Source organism: Neodiprion fabricii, chromosome 7 (genome assembly GCF_021155785.1).
Source record: "Neodiprion fabricii isolate iyNeoFabr1 chromosome 7, iyNeoFabr1.1, whole genome shotgun sequence".
In the NCBI taxonomy this organism is placed as follows: Eukaryota; Metazoa; Arthropoda; class Insecta; order Hymenoptera; family Diprionidae; genus Neodiprion; species Neodiprion fabricii.
The window spans coordinates 24,216,714-24,230,612 of NC_060245.1; the positions used below are offsets into that span (position 1 = coordinate 24,216,714).

At 40.6% G+C, this 13,899-nt stretch overlaps 1 protein-coding gene across 1 annotated transcript; it reads right to left on the reverse strand.

Annotated features, from left to right (window-relative positions):
* Positions 1–11,717: 11,717 nt before the first annotated feature.
* Positions 11,718–12,836, reverse strand: LOC124186179 (protein lethal(2)essential for life-like). Its single transcript, XM_046577642.1, has one exon. It carries the CDS (start codon positions 12,631–12,633, stop codon positions 11,974–11,976), a length of 660 nt encoding a protein of 219 aa, XP_046433598.1. The 5' UTR covers positions 12,634–12,836; the 3' UTR covers positions 11,718–11,973.
* Positions 12,837–13,899: the final 1,063 nt, after the last annotated feature.

Here is a 13,899-nt window from a genome sequence, read left to right on the forward strand (position 1 = left end):
GCAGCGTATTGGGACTGCGCCCAATCGATTTCTCTCGCAAAATTACGTCGGAATAGTGCCACAATTAATTTATTCCAGCACTTTTGAAAATCGCGAAAATTTTCGCCAAAAATACAAAGGGGTTAACCTTCCTTTTTTTTTCACCAAAAAATTTTTCGTCTCAGAATTGATTCGTATGACACTTTTCCGACCAATTGGACCCCAAGGAACTCAGAAAACGCAGCGAAAACTGCGTAGGACCAACAGGAGAGAAATGGCGAGCGAAAAAGCACCTGCTGAAAAATGTCGAAAATTCAAGTTTGCGTTTTTTGGCTGTAACTTTCGATGCGTTGATCGCAGCATATTGGGACTGCGCCCAATCGATTTTTCTCGCAAAATTACGTCGGATTAGTGCCACAATTATTTTATTCCAGCACTTTTGAAAATCGCGAAAATTTTCGCCAAAAATACAAAGGGGTTAACCTTCCTTTTTTTTTCACCAAAAAATTTTTCGTCTCAGAATTGATTCGTATGACTCTTTTCCGACCAATTGGACCCCAAGGAACTCAGAAAACGCAGCAAAAGGAGCGTGGGATCAACGGGAGAGAAGATACGAGGATAAAAGCACCTGCTGAAAAATGTCGAAAATTCAGGTTTTCGTTTTTTGGCTGTAACTTTTGATGCGTTGATCGCAGCGTATTGGGACTGCGCCCAATCGATTTTTCTCGCAAAATTACGTCGGATTAGTGCCACAATTATTTTATTCCAGCACTTTTGAAAATCGCGAAAATTTTCGCCAAAAATACAAAGGGGTTAACCTTCCTTTTTTTTTCACCAAAAAATTTTTCGTCTCAGAATTGATTCGTATAACTCTTTTCCGACCAATTGGACCCCAAGGAACTCAGAAAACGCAGCAAAAGGAGCGTGGGATCAACGGGAGAGAAGATACGAGGATAAAAGCACCTGCTGAAAAATGTCGAAAATTCAGGTTTTCGTTTTTTGGCTGTAACTTTTGATGCGTTGATCGCAGCGTATTGGGACTGCGCCCAATCGATTTTTCTCGCAAAATTACGTCGGATTAGTGCCACAATTATTTTATTCCAGCACTTTTGAGAATCGCGAAAATTTTCGCCAAAAATACAAAGGGGTTAACCTTCCTTTTTTTTTCACCAAAAAATTTTTCGTCTCAGAATTGATTCGTATGACTCTTTTCCGACCAATTGGACCCCAAGGAACTCAGAAAACGCAGCAAAAGGAGCGTGGGATTAACAGGAGAGAAATAGCGAGCGAAAAAGCACCTGCTGAAAAATGTCGAAAATTCAGGTTTTCGTGTTTTGGCTGTAACTTTCGATGCGTTGATCGCAGCATATTGGGACTGCGCCCAATCGATTTTTCTCGCAAAATTACGTCGGATTAGTGCCACAATTATTTTATTCCAGCACTTTTGAGAATCGCGAAAATTTTCGCCAAAAATACAAAGGGGTTAACCTTCCTTTTTTTTTCACCAAAAAATTTTTCGTCTCAGAATTGATTCGTATGACTCTTTTCCGACCAATTGGACCCCAAGGAACTCAGAAAACGCAGCAAAAGGAGCGTGGGATTAACAGGAGAGAAATAGCGAGCGAAAAAGCACCTGCTGAAAAATGTCGAAAATTCAGGTTTTCGTGTTTTGGCTGTAACTTTCGATGCGTTGATCGCAGCATATTGGGACTGCGCCCAATCGATTTCTCTCGCAAAATTACGTCGGAATAGTGCCACAATTAATTTATTCCAGCACTTTTGAAAATCGCCAAAATTTTCGCCAAAAATACAAAGGGGTTAACCTTCCTTTTTTTTTCACCAAAAAATTTTTCGTCTCAGAATTGATTCGTATGACACTTTTCCGACCAATTGGACCCCAAGGAACTCAGAAAACGCAGCGAAAACAGCGTAGGACCAACAGCAGAGAAATGGCGAGCGAAAAAGCACCTGCCGAAAAATGTCGAAAATTCAAGTCTTCGTTTTTTGGCTGTGACTTTCGATGCGTTGATCGCAGCATATTGGGACTGCGCCCAATCGATTTCTCTCGCAAAATTACGTCGGAATAGTGCCACAATTAATTGATTCCAGCACTTTTGAAAATCGCGAAAATTTTCGCCAAAAATACAAAGGGGTTAACCTTCCTTTTTTTTTCACCAAAAAATTTTTCGTTTCAGAATTGATTCGTATGACTCTTTTCCGACCAATTGGACCCCAAGGAACTCAGAAAACGCAGCGAAAACAGCGTAGGACCAACAGGAGAGAAATGGCGAGCGAAAAAGCACCTGCTGAAAAATGTCGAAAATTCAGGTTTTCGTTTTTTGGCTGTAACTTTTGATGCGTTGATCGCAGCGTATTGGGACTGCGCCCAATCGATTTCTCTCGCAAAATTACGTCGGAATAGTGCCACAATTAATTTATTCCAGCACTTTTGAAAATCGCGAAAATTTTCGCCAAAAATACAAAGGGGTTAACCTTCCTTTTTTTTTCACCAAAAAATTTTTCGTCTCAGAATTGATTCGTATGACACTTTTCCGACCAATTGGACCCCAAGGAACTCAGAAAACGCAGCAGAAGGAGCGTGGGATCAACGGGAGAGAAGATACGAGGAAAAAAGCACCTGCTGAAAAATGTCGAAAATTCAGGTTTTCGTTTTTTGGCTGTAACTTTTGATGCGTTGATCGCAGCGTATTGGGACTGCGCCCAATCGATTTCTCTCGCAAAATTACGTCGGAATAGTGCCACAATTAATTTATTCCAGCACTTTTGAAAATCGCCAAAATTTTCGCCAAAAATACAAAGGGGTTAACCTTCCTTTTTTTTTCACCAAAAAATTTTTCGTCTCAGAATTGATTCGTATGACACTTTTCCGACCAATTGGACCCCGAGGAACTCAGAAAACGCAGCGAAAACAGCGTAGGACCAACAGGAGAGAAACGGCGAGCGAAAAAGCACCTGCTGAAAAATGTCGAAAATTCAGGTTTTCGTTTTTTGGCTGTAACTTTCGATGCGTTGATCGCAGCGTATTGGGACAGCGCCCAATCGATTTTTCTCGCAAAATTACGTCGGAATAGTGCCACAATTAATTTATTCCAGCACTTTTGAAAATCGCGAAAATTTTCACCAAAAATACAAAGGGGTTAACCTTCCTTTTTTTTTCACCAAAAAATTTTCCGTCTCAGAATTGATTCGTATGACTCTTTTCCGACCAATTGGACCCCAAGGAACTCAGAAAACGCAGCGAAAACAGCGTAGGACCAACAGGAGAGAAATGGCGAGCGAAAAAGCACCTGCTGAAAAATGTCGAAAATTCAAGTTTTCGTTTTTTGGCTGTAACTTTCGATGCGTTGATCGCAGCATATTGGGACTGCGCCCAATCGATTTCTCTCGCAAAATCACGTCGGAATAGTGCCACAATTAATTTATTCCAGCACTTTTGAAAATCGCGAAAATTTTCGCCAAAAATACAAAGGGGTTAACCTTCCTTTTTTTTTCACCAAAAAATTTTTCGTCTCAGAATTGATTCGTATGACACTTTTCCGACCAATTGGACCCCAAGGAACTCAGAAAACGCAGCGAAAACAGCGTAGGACCAACAGGAGAGAAATGGCGAGCGAAAAAGCACCTGCTGAAAAATGTCGAAAATTCAGGTTTTCGTTTTTTGGCTGTAACTTTTGATGCGTTGATCGCAGCGTATTGGGACTGCGCCCAATCGATTTCTCTCGCAAAATTACGTCGGAATAGTGCCACAATTAATTGATTCCAGCACTTTTGAGAATCGCGAACATTTTCGCCAAGAATACAAAGGGGTTAACCTTCCTTTTTTTTTCACCAAAAAATTTTTCATCTTAGAATCGATTCGTATGACTCTTTTCCGACCAATTGGATCCCAAGGAACTCAGAAAACGCAGCAAAAGGAGCGTGGGATCAACGGGAGAGAAGATACGAGGAAAAAAGCACCTGCTGAAAAATGTCGAAAATTCAGGTTTTCGTTTTTTGGCTGTAACTTTTGATGCGTTGATCGCAGCGTATTGGGACTGCGCCCAATCGATTTCTCTCGCAAAATTACGTCGGAATAGTGCCACAATTAATTGATTCCAGCACTTTTGAAAATCGCGAAAATTTTCGCCAAAAATACAAAGGGGTTAACCTTCCTTTTTTTTTCACCAAAAAATTTTTCGTCTCAGAATTGATTCGTATGACACTTTTCCGACCAATTGGACTCCAAGGAACTCAGAAAACGCAGCGAAAACAGCGTAGGACCAACAGGAGAGAAATGGCGAGCGAAAAAGCACCTGCTGAAAAATGTCGAAAATTCAGGTTTTCGTTTTTTGGCTGTAACTTTTGATGCGTTGATCGCAGCGTATTGGGACTGCGCCCAATAGATTTCTCTCGCAAAATTACGTCGGAATAGTGCCACAATTAATTGATTCCAGCACTTTTGAAAATCGCGAAAATTTTCGCCAAAAATACAAAGGGGTTAACCTTCCTTTTTTTTTCACCAAAAAATTTTTCGTTTCAGAATTGATTCGTATGACTCTTTTCCGACCAATTGGACCCCAAGGAACTCAGAAAACGCAGCGAAAACAGCGTAGGACCAACAGGAGAGAAATGGCGAGCGAAAAAGCACCTGCTGAAAAATGTCGAAAATTCAGGTTTTCGTTTTTTGGCTGTAACTTTTGATGCGTTGATCGCAGCGTATTGGGACTGCGCCCAATCGATTTCTCTCGCAAAATTACGTCGGAATAGTGCCGCAATTAATTTATTCCAGCACTTTTGAAAATCGCGAAAATTTTCGCCAAAAATACAAAGGGGTTAACCTTCCTTTTTTTTTCACCAAAAAATTTTTCGTCTCAGAATTGATTCGTATGACACTTTTCCGACCAATTGGACCCCAAGGAACTCAGAAAACGCAGCGAAAACTGCGTAGGACCAACAGGAGAAAAATGGCGAGCGAAAAAGCACCTGCTGAAAAATGTCGAAAATTCAGGTTTTCGTTTTTTGGCTGTAACTTTTGATGCGTTGATCGCAGCGTATTGGGACTGCGCCCAATCGATTTCTCTCGCAAAATTACGTCGGAATAGTGCCACAATTAATTGATTCCAGCACTTTTGAAAATCGCGAAAATTTTCGCCAAAAATACAAAGGGGTTAACCTTCCTTTTTTTTTCACCAAAAAATTTTTCATCTCAGAATTGATTCGTATGACTCTGTTCCGACCAATTGGACCCCAAGGAACTCAGAAAACGCAGCAAAAGGAGCGTGGGATCAACGGGAGAGAAGATACGAGGAAAAAAGCACCTGCTGAAAAATGTCGAAAATTCAGGTTTTCGTGTTTTGGCTGTAACTTTCGATGCGTTGATCGCAGCATATTGGGACTGCGCCCAATCGATTTTTCTCGCAAAATTACGTCGGATTAGTGCCACAATTTCTTTATTCCAGCACTTTTGAAAATCGCGAAAATTTTCGCCAAAAATACAAAGGGGTTAACCTTCCTTTTTTTTTCACCAAAAAATTTTCCGTCTCAGAATTGATTCGTATGACTCTTTTCCGACCAATTGGACCCCAAGGAACTCAGAAAACGCAGCAAAAGGAGCGTGGGATCAACGGGAGAGAAGATACGAGGAAAAAAGCACCTGCTGAAAAATGTCGAAAATTCAGGTTTTCGTTTTTTGGCTGTAACTTTTGATGCGTTGATCGCAGCGTATTGGGACTGCGCCCAATCGATTTCTCTCGCAAAATTACGTCGGAATAGTGCCACAATTAATTTATTCCAGCACTTTTGAAAATCGCCAAAATTTTCGCCAAAAATACAAAGGGGTTAACCTTCCTTTTTTTTTCACCAAAAAATTTTTCGTCTCAGAATTGATTCGTATGACACTTTTCCGACCAATTGGACCCCAAGGAACTCAGAAAACGCAGTGAAAACAGCGTAGGACCAACAGCAGAGAAATGGCGAGCGAAAAAGCACCTGCCGAAAAATGTCGAAAATTCAAGTCTTCGTTTTTTGGCTGTAACTTTCGATGCGTTGATCGCAGCATATTGGGACTGCGCCCAATCGATTTCTCTCGCAAAATTACGTCGGAATAGTGCCACAATTAATTTATTCCAGCACTTTTGAAAATCGCGAAAATTTTCGCCAAAAATACAAAGGGGTTAACCTTCCTTTTTTTTTCACCAAAAAATTTTTCGTCTCAGAATTGATTCGTATGACACTTTTCCGACCAATTGGACTCCAAGGAACTCAGAAAACGCAGCGAAAACAGCGTAGGACCAACAGGAGAGAAATGGCGAGCGAAAAAGCACCTGCTGAAAAATGTCGAAAATTCAGGTTTTCGTTTTTTGGCTGTAACTTTTGATGCGTTGATCGCAGCGTATTGGGACTGCGCCCAATCGATTTCTCTCGCAAAATTACGTCGGAATAGTGCCACAATTAATTGATTCCAGCACTTTTGAGAATCGCGAACATTTTCGCCAAAAATACAAAGGGGTTAACCTTCCTTTTTTTTTCACCAAAAAATTTTTCATCTTAGAATTGATTCGTATGACTCTTTTCCGACCAATTGGATCCCAAGGAACTCAGAAAACGCAGCAAAAGGAGCGTGGGATCAACGGGAGAGAAGATACGAGGAGAAAAGCACCTGCTGAAAAATGTCGAAAATTCAGGTTTTCGTTTTTCGGCTGTAACTTTCGATGCGTTGATCGCAGCGTATTGGGACAGCGCCCAATCGATTTCTCTCGCAAAATTACGTCGGAATAGTGCCACATTTAATTTATTCCAGCATTTTTGAAAATCGCGAAAATTTTCGCCAAAAATACAAAGGGGTTAACCTTCCTTTTTTTTTCACCGAAAAATTTTCCGTCTCAGAATTGATTCGTATGACTCTTTTCCGACCAATTGGACCCCAAGGAACTCAGAAAACGCAGCAGAAGGAGCGTGGGATCAACGGGAGAGAAGATACGAGGAAAAAAGCACCTGCTGAAAAATGTCGAAAATTCAGGTTTTCGTTTTTTGGCTGTAACTTTTGATGCGTTGATCGCAGCGTATTGGGACTGCGCCCAATCGATTTCTCTCGCAAAATTACGTCGGAATAGTGCCACAATTAATTTATTCCAGCACTTTTGAAAATCGCGAAAATTTTCGCCAAAAATACAAAGGGGTTAACCTTCCTTTTTTTTTCACCAAAAAATTTTTCGTCTCAGAATTGATTCGTATGACACTTTTCCGACCAATTGGACTCCAAGGAACTCAGAAAACGCAGCGAAAACAGCGTAGGACCAACAGGAGAGAAATGGCGAGCGAAAAAGCACCTGCTGAAAAATGTCGAAAATTCAGGTTTTCGTTTTTTGGCTGTAACTTTTGATGCGTTGATCGCAGCGTATTGGGACTGCGCCCAATAGATTTCTCTCGCAAAATTACGTCGGAATAGTGCCACAATTAATTGATTCCAGCACTTTTGAAAATCGCGAAAATTTTCGCCAAAAATACAAAGGGGTTAACCTTCCTTTTTTTTTCACCAAAAAATTTTTCGTTTCAGAATTGATTCGTATGACTCTTTTCCGACCAATTGGACCCCAAGGAACTCAGAAAACGCAGCGAAAACAGCGTAGGACCAACAGGAGAGAAATGGCGAGCGAAAAAGCACCTGCTGAAAAATGTCGAAAATTCAGGTTTTCGTTTTTTGGCTGTAACTTTTGATGCGTTGATCGCAGCGTATTGGGACTGCGCCCAATCGATTTCTCTCGCAAAATTACGTCGGAATAGTGCCACAATTAATTTATTCCAGCACTTTTGAAAATCGCGAAAATTTTCGCCAAAAATACAAAGGGGTTAACCTTCCTTTTTTTTTCACCAAAAAATTTTTCGTCTCAGAATTGATTCGTATGACACTTTTCCGACCAATTGGACCCCAAGGAACTCAGAAAACGCAGCGAAAACTGCGTAGGACCAACAGGAGAGAAATGGCGAGCGAAAAAGCACCTGCTGAAAAATGTCGAAAATTCAAGTTTGCGTTTTTTGGCTGTAACTTTCGATGCGTTGATCGCAGCATATTGGGACTGCGCCCAATCGATTTTTCTCGCAAAATTACGTCGGATTAGTGCCACAATTAATTTATTCCAGCACTTTTGAAAATCGCGAAAATTTTCGCCAAAAATACAAAGGGGTTAACCTTCCTTTTTTTTTCACCAAAAAATTTTTCATCTTAGAATCGATTCGTATGACTCTTTTCCGACCAATTGGATCCCAAGGAACTCAGAAAACGCAGCAAAAGGAGCGTGGGATCAACGGGAGAGAAGATACGAGGAAAAAAGCACCTGCTGAAAAATGTCGAAAATTCAGGTTTTCGTTTTTTGGCTGTAACTTTTGATGCGTTGATCGCAGCGTATTGGGACTGCGCCCAATCGATTTCTCTCGCAAAATTACGTCGGAATAGTGCCACAATTAATTTATTCCAGCACTTTTGAAAATCGCCAAAATTTTCGCCAAAAATACAAAGGGGTTAACCTTCCTTTTTTTTTCACCAAAAAATTTTTCGTCTCAGAATTGATTCGTATGACACTTTTCCGACCAATTGGACCCCAAGGAACTCAGAAAACGCAGCGAAAACAGCGTAGGACCAACAGCAGAGAAATGGCGAGCGAAAAAGCACCTGCCGAAAAATGTCGAAAATTCAAGTCTTCGTTTTTTGGCTGTGACTTTCGATGCGTTGATCGCAGCATATTGGGACTGCGCCCAATCGATTTCTCTCGCAAAATTACGTCGGAATAGTGCCACAATTAATTGATTCCAGCACTTTTGAAAATCGCGAAAATTTTCGCCAAAAATACAAAGGGGTTAACCTTCCTTTTTTTTTCACCAAAAAATTTTTCGTCTCAGAATTGATTCGTATGACACTTTTCCGACCAATTGGACTCCAAGGAACTCAGAAAACGCAGCGAAAACAGCGTAGGACCAACAGGAGAGAAATGGCGAGCGAAAAAGCACCTGCTGAAAAATGTCGAAAATTCAGGTTTTCGTTTTTTGGCTGTAACTTTTGATGCGTTGATCGCAGCGTATTGGGACTGCGCCCAATAGATTTCTCTCGCAAAATTACGTCGGAATAGTGCCACAATTAATTGATTCCAGCACTTTTGAAAATCGCGAAAATTTTCGCCAAAAATACAAAGGGGTTAACCTTCCTTTTTTTTTCACCAAAAAATTTTTCGTTTCAGAATTGATTCGTATGACTCTTTTCCGACCAATTGGACCCCAAGGAACTCAGAAAACGCAGCGAAAACAGCGTAGGACCAACAGGAGAGAAATGGCGAGCGAAAAAGCACCTGCTGAAAAATGTCGAAAATTCAGGTTTTCGTTTTTTGGCTGTAACTTTTGATGCGTTGATCGCAGCGTATTGGGACTGCGCCCAATCGATTTCTCTCGCAAAATTACGTCGGAATAGTGCCACAATTAATTTATTCCAGCACTTTTGAAAATCGCGAAAATTTTCGCCAAAAATACAAAGGGGTTAACCTTCCTTTTTTTTTCACCAAAAAATTTTTCGTCTCAGAATTGATTCGTATGACTCTTTTCCGACCAATTGGACCCCAAGGAACTCAGAAAACGCAGCAAAAGGAGCGTGGGATTAACAGGAGAGAAACGGCGAGCGAAAAAGCACCTGCTGAAAAATGTCGAAAATTCAGGTTTTCGTTTTTTGGCTGTAACTTTCGATGCGTTGATCGCAGCGTATTGGGACAGCGCCCAATCGATTTTTCTCGCAAAATTACGTCGGAATAGTGCCACAATTAATTTATTCCAGCACTTTTGAAAATCGCGAAAATTTTCGCCAAAAATACAAAGGGGTTAACCTTCCTTTTTTTTTCACCAAAAAATTTTCCGTCTCAGAATTGATTCGTATGACTCTTTTCCGACCAATTGGACCCCAAGGAACTCAGAAAACGCAGCGAAAACAGCGTAGGACCAACAGGAGAGAAATGGCGAGCGAAAAAGCACCTGCTGAAAAATGTCGAAAATTCAAGTTTTCGTTTTTTGGCTGTAACTTTCGATGCGTTGATCGCAGCATATTGGGACTGCGCCCAATCGATTTCTCTCGCAAAATCACGTCGGAATAGTGCCACAATTAATTTATTCCAGCACTTTTGAAAATCGCGAAAATTTTCGCCAAAAATACAAAGGGGTTAACCTTCCTTTTTTTTTCACCAAAAAATTTTTCGTCTCAGAATTGATTCGTATGACACTTTTCCGACCAATTGGACCCCAAGGAACTCAGAAAACGCAGCGAAAACAGCGTAGGACCAACAGGAGAGAAATGGCGAGCGAAAAAGCACCTGCTGAAAAATGTCGAAAATTCAGGTTTTCGTTTTTTGGCTGTAACTTTTGATGCGTTGATCGCAGCGTATTGGGACTGCGCCCAATCGATTTCTCTCGCAAAATTACGTCGGAATAGTGCCACAATTAATTGATTCCAGCACTTTTGAGAATCGCGAACATTTTCGCCAAGAATACAAAGGGGTTAACCTTCCTTTTTTTTTCACCAAAAAATTTTTCAACTTAGAATCGATTCGTATGACTCTTTTCCGACCAATTGGATCCCAAGGAACTCAGAAAACGCAGCAAAAGGAGCGTGGGATCAACGGGAGAGAAATGGCGAGCGAAAAAGCACCTGCTGAAAAATGTCGAAAATTCAGGTTTTCGTTTTTTGGCTGTAACTTTCGATGCGTTGATCGCAGCGTATTGGGACAGCGCCCAATCGATTTTTCTCGCAAAATTACGTCGGAATAGTGCCACAATTAATTTATTCCAGCACTTTTGAAAATCGCGAAAATTTTCGCCAAAAATACAAAGGGGTTAACCTTCCTTTTTTTTTCACCAAAAAATTTTTCGTCTCAGAATTGATTCGTATGACACTTTTCCGACCAATTGGACCCCAAGGAACTCAGAAAACGCAGCGAAAACAGCGTAGGACCAACAGGAGAGAAATGGCGAGCGAAAAAGCACCTGCTGAAAAATGTCGAAAATTCAGGTTTTGCAAAAATGCAAAAGGGTTGGTCTGACTGTTCTTTACGGCAAATATAATTCATCACAGATTTGATTGGTATGACTCTTTTGTTCCTAATTCGGCTTCCAGCATCGCCGAAAACCCAGTAACTCAAGCGTAGGAGCATCAGCAAAGCTATGAGTAAATCACTGGCCCTGCAGGTTTTGACTTCTCAACTATCGCGCACAGCAGAACTACTCTGCCCGTAATAAGTTTGAATTGCAAAACAACATTTGTTTTCGATTGTCGGAATGATTCCAGCATTATCGAAAAATGTTCAAAAACAATCGACAGAACCAGAGAATGTGTATGTATATCTCCAATTAAATATTCGAGTCAGTGTCACCCAAGTTCATTTCGAAACGAGAAATATTAGGTCCGAAAGATTATATCCCAGGCAAGTTTTTAAAGTTTTAAATCAACTCACTTCAACGCTGTATTGAAGTCATTCCGCGAGAGAAAACTTATAGCGTGTAGCTTTGAAGCTACCTTCGATCAACAGCCTATCGAAAGTCACAGTCAACTTCAATAAAAGTAGTCCAAAATCCCGAATCAACAACAGTTCAGGAAATGCAATGAAATCTCCTCGTTACTTTGTTTTGTGGAACCTCAACACAACTATCAAATACAAACAGATTCTGTATCAAAGAAAATGTTTATTGATACGATCATTGATACATCTAGTAAGATACGTTGTACACTTTCCAGCAGTATACCAAAAGTACGAGCTAATATCCTAGCTAATAGTAAGTTATCGTTCTATTACATGAAATATGGTTGTAATATGTGTAATTTTAAATGCAGTTAATGAATCCAATATTTTTTTCCTACATGTCACATATAAAGTGATATGATTGAAATATGAACTAAGACTAACGTCATCAGTCTTATATCATGGTGTTACACACGCAAAACTTGGAAACAAAATGAACAGTAATTCTTTAGGCAGCCGCGATAGTTTTCTTCTTTTCCACGGCGATCTCGTCCTTCTTCCTACGTTGCTCCTCCTGCAATTTTCCGCCGATCTGTTTCTCAGACATTTCATTCTCCTGCATGACAGCCGGTTTTCCGGTGCGTTTAATCTCGATAACTCTCTCACGATTCTCAATTGGCGGCGCGTCTTTTCTCGGCGCAGTTATGGTCAGGATTCCGTCGGACGACAAGCTCGATCGTACCTGCTCAATGTCGCATTGTGACGGCACCATGTACCTCCTCAGGAACTGCCTCGAGATCCAACCTTGATCGTCCTCCTTCTCCTCGTGCTTTCCTTCGACGACCACGTTGTTGTCGACTACCTTAACCGAGATCTCATCCGGGGCGAAATGCTGAACGTCCAATGTCAGATGGAACTTATCTTTGTCCGCTTTGATGACGGAGGCGCCGCCCTTCGACTTGTTCACGAGCCGAGTTTCGTAGGGCGTGTACCTCTTTCCATGCAATTTTCTCACCGGTCTGTAGAGCAGGACATCCGAACACCTCGGCGAACGATACTCGAAGAGGTCCTCCGGGCTGAGGGACATCCCGTAGTGCCTGTCGAGGATGCCGCTGGGACTCTCGAACTCGTCGAGGACGTCGGAAAGCAAGATTGGTAGCAGAGACATATTATTCTTTCGATGAAATCGCGATGCTCTTGATCACACGATAATTACAGCTCTTCTTTTTCAACGCACAACTCGAATGTTTTCACTCCGGGCGATTCAAATGCTGCTCGATCGCGCGCGCTTCAATGTTCAAATCTGACGTTGCCGTGACGCAGCACGTCCTGTTATATATATTCGCTGCGAAGCGGCAGCTGGGGGGGGGGCGACCTACTGCTGCTGGTGGGGAGCGTAGATGCTCGTCGATCGAACGAAGCGCTGAAACTTCGAGAATTTGCTGGATAATAGAATATTCTGGTTAATGGAATTCTCTGGAGAACCCTGGTGAAAATTCCCACTACTACGTATTTTCAGGGGAATTGCTACATTTCGTATTAATTTGTACAAAATTGTAAGATGTAGATTATTTACTGAAAAAATACAAATATTCATTAAAATCTACAGGTTTTCATGAGAAACTACGCATATTTACTACTTTGTACGACAACAATTTTTCGTACAAAATTGTACGAAATGTCCCATTTTCCATAAAAATTCTTAGAAAATCGTAGGAATCATTTTGACCAGGGAATAAAATTTTCTAACCCTAAACACAATAAAATTGAAACCGTTTCTGCTCATTCAACGGAATATTTACGTATATTATAAAAATACAGGTATACAAATACTTACGTTTTCGTGCGGTGAACGGAGTTTAATTTTAACAACGGTTGTATGCAAATACATAACATGCATGCATGAAATATGTTTAGGAAACAAGATTGCATATATTTTTAGATTTATATTTCATCTGTGAGTTGTGAGCGAAAAAACATAAAGAAACTCACAACTGCAATTCGATGATAGAAAAATACAAATAAAAAAAAATATAACCATGAAAAATACGCATAATTATATCTCGTGTTATCATTTACAATTATTATTCTGATAAATGTAGTGTTTTTCTGGTTTTCTGTTAAACTGCCCCAAATGTTGGAAACAATCAGAATAAATTAAATAAAATACAGAATTATTCATAAGCAGTAATAAAGGTGATAGAATGCCAACAGGAATTGATATCAAAATTTTTTTAACGTCTTTGCAACTCGATTAGCACCGAGTAACATTACGTAACGAGACACGAAATTTTTCATTTGGTTTTTCTGCAGTAACGAATTCCGAATTCTTGAGACTCGATGTTGAAACGACTTGTTGTTCGTCTTCTTACTGCGAATTACGTACACAGGCATGGCATAAGCTGCAGCGCCGGTTTGTAAATATCTCCATTAC

Excerpts from the sequence above, each read along its gene's own strand:
- LOC124186179 (XM_046577642.1), bottom strand. The coding sequence starts at position 12,633 with ATGTCTCTGCTACCAATCTTGCTTTCCGACGTCCTCGACGAGTTCGAG.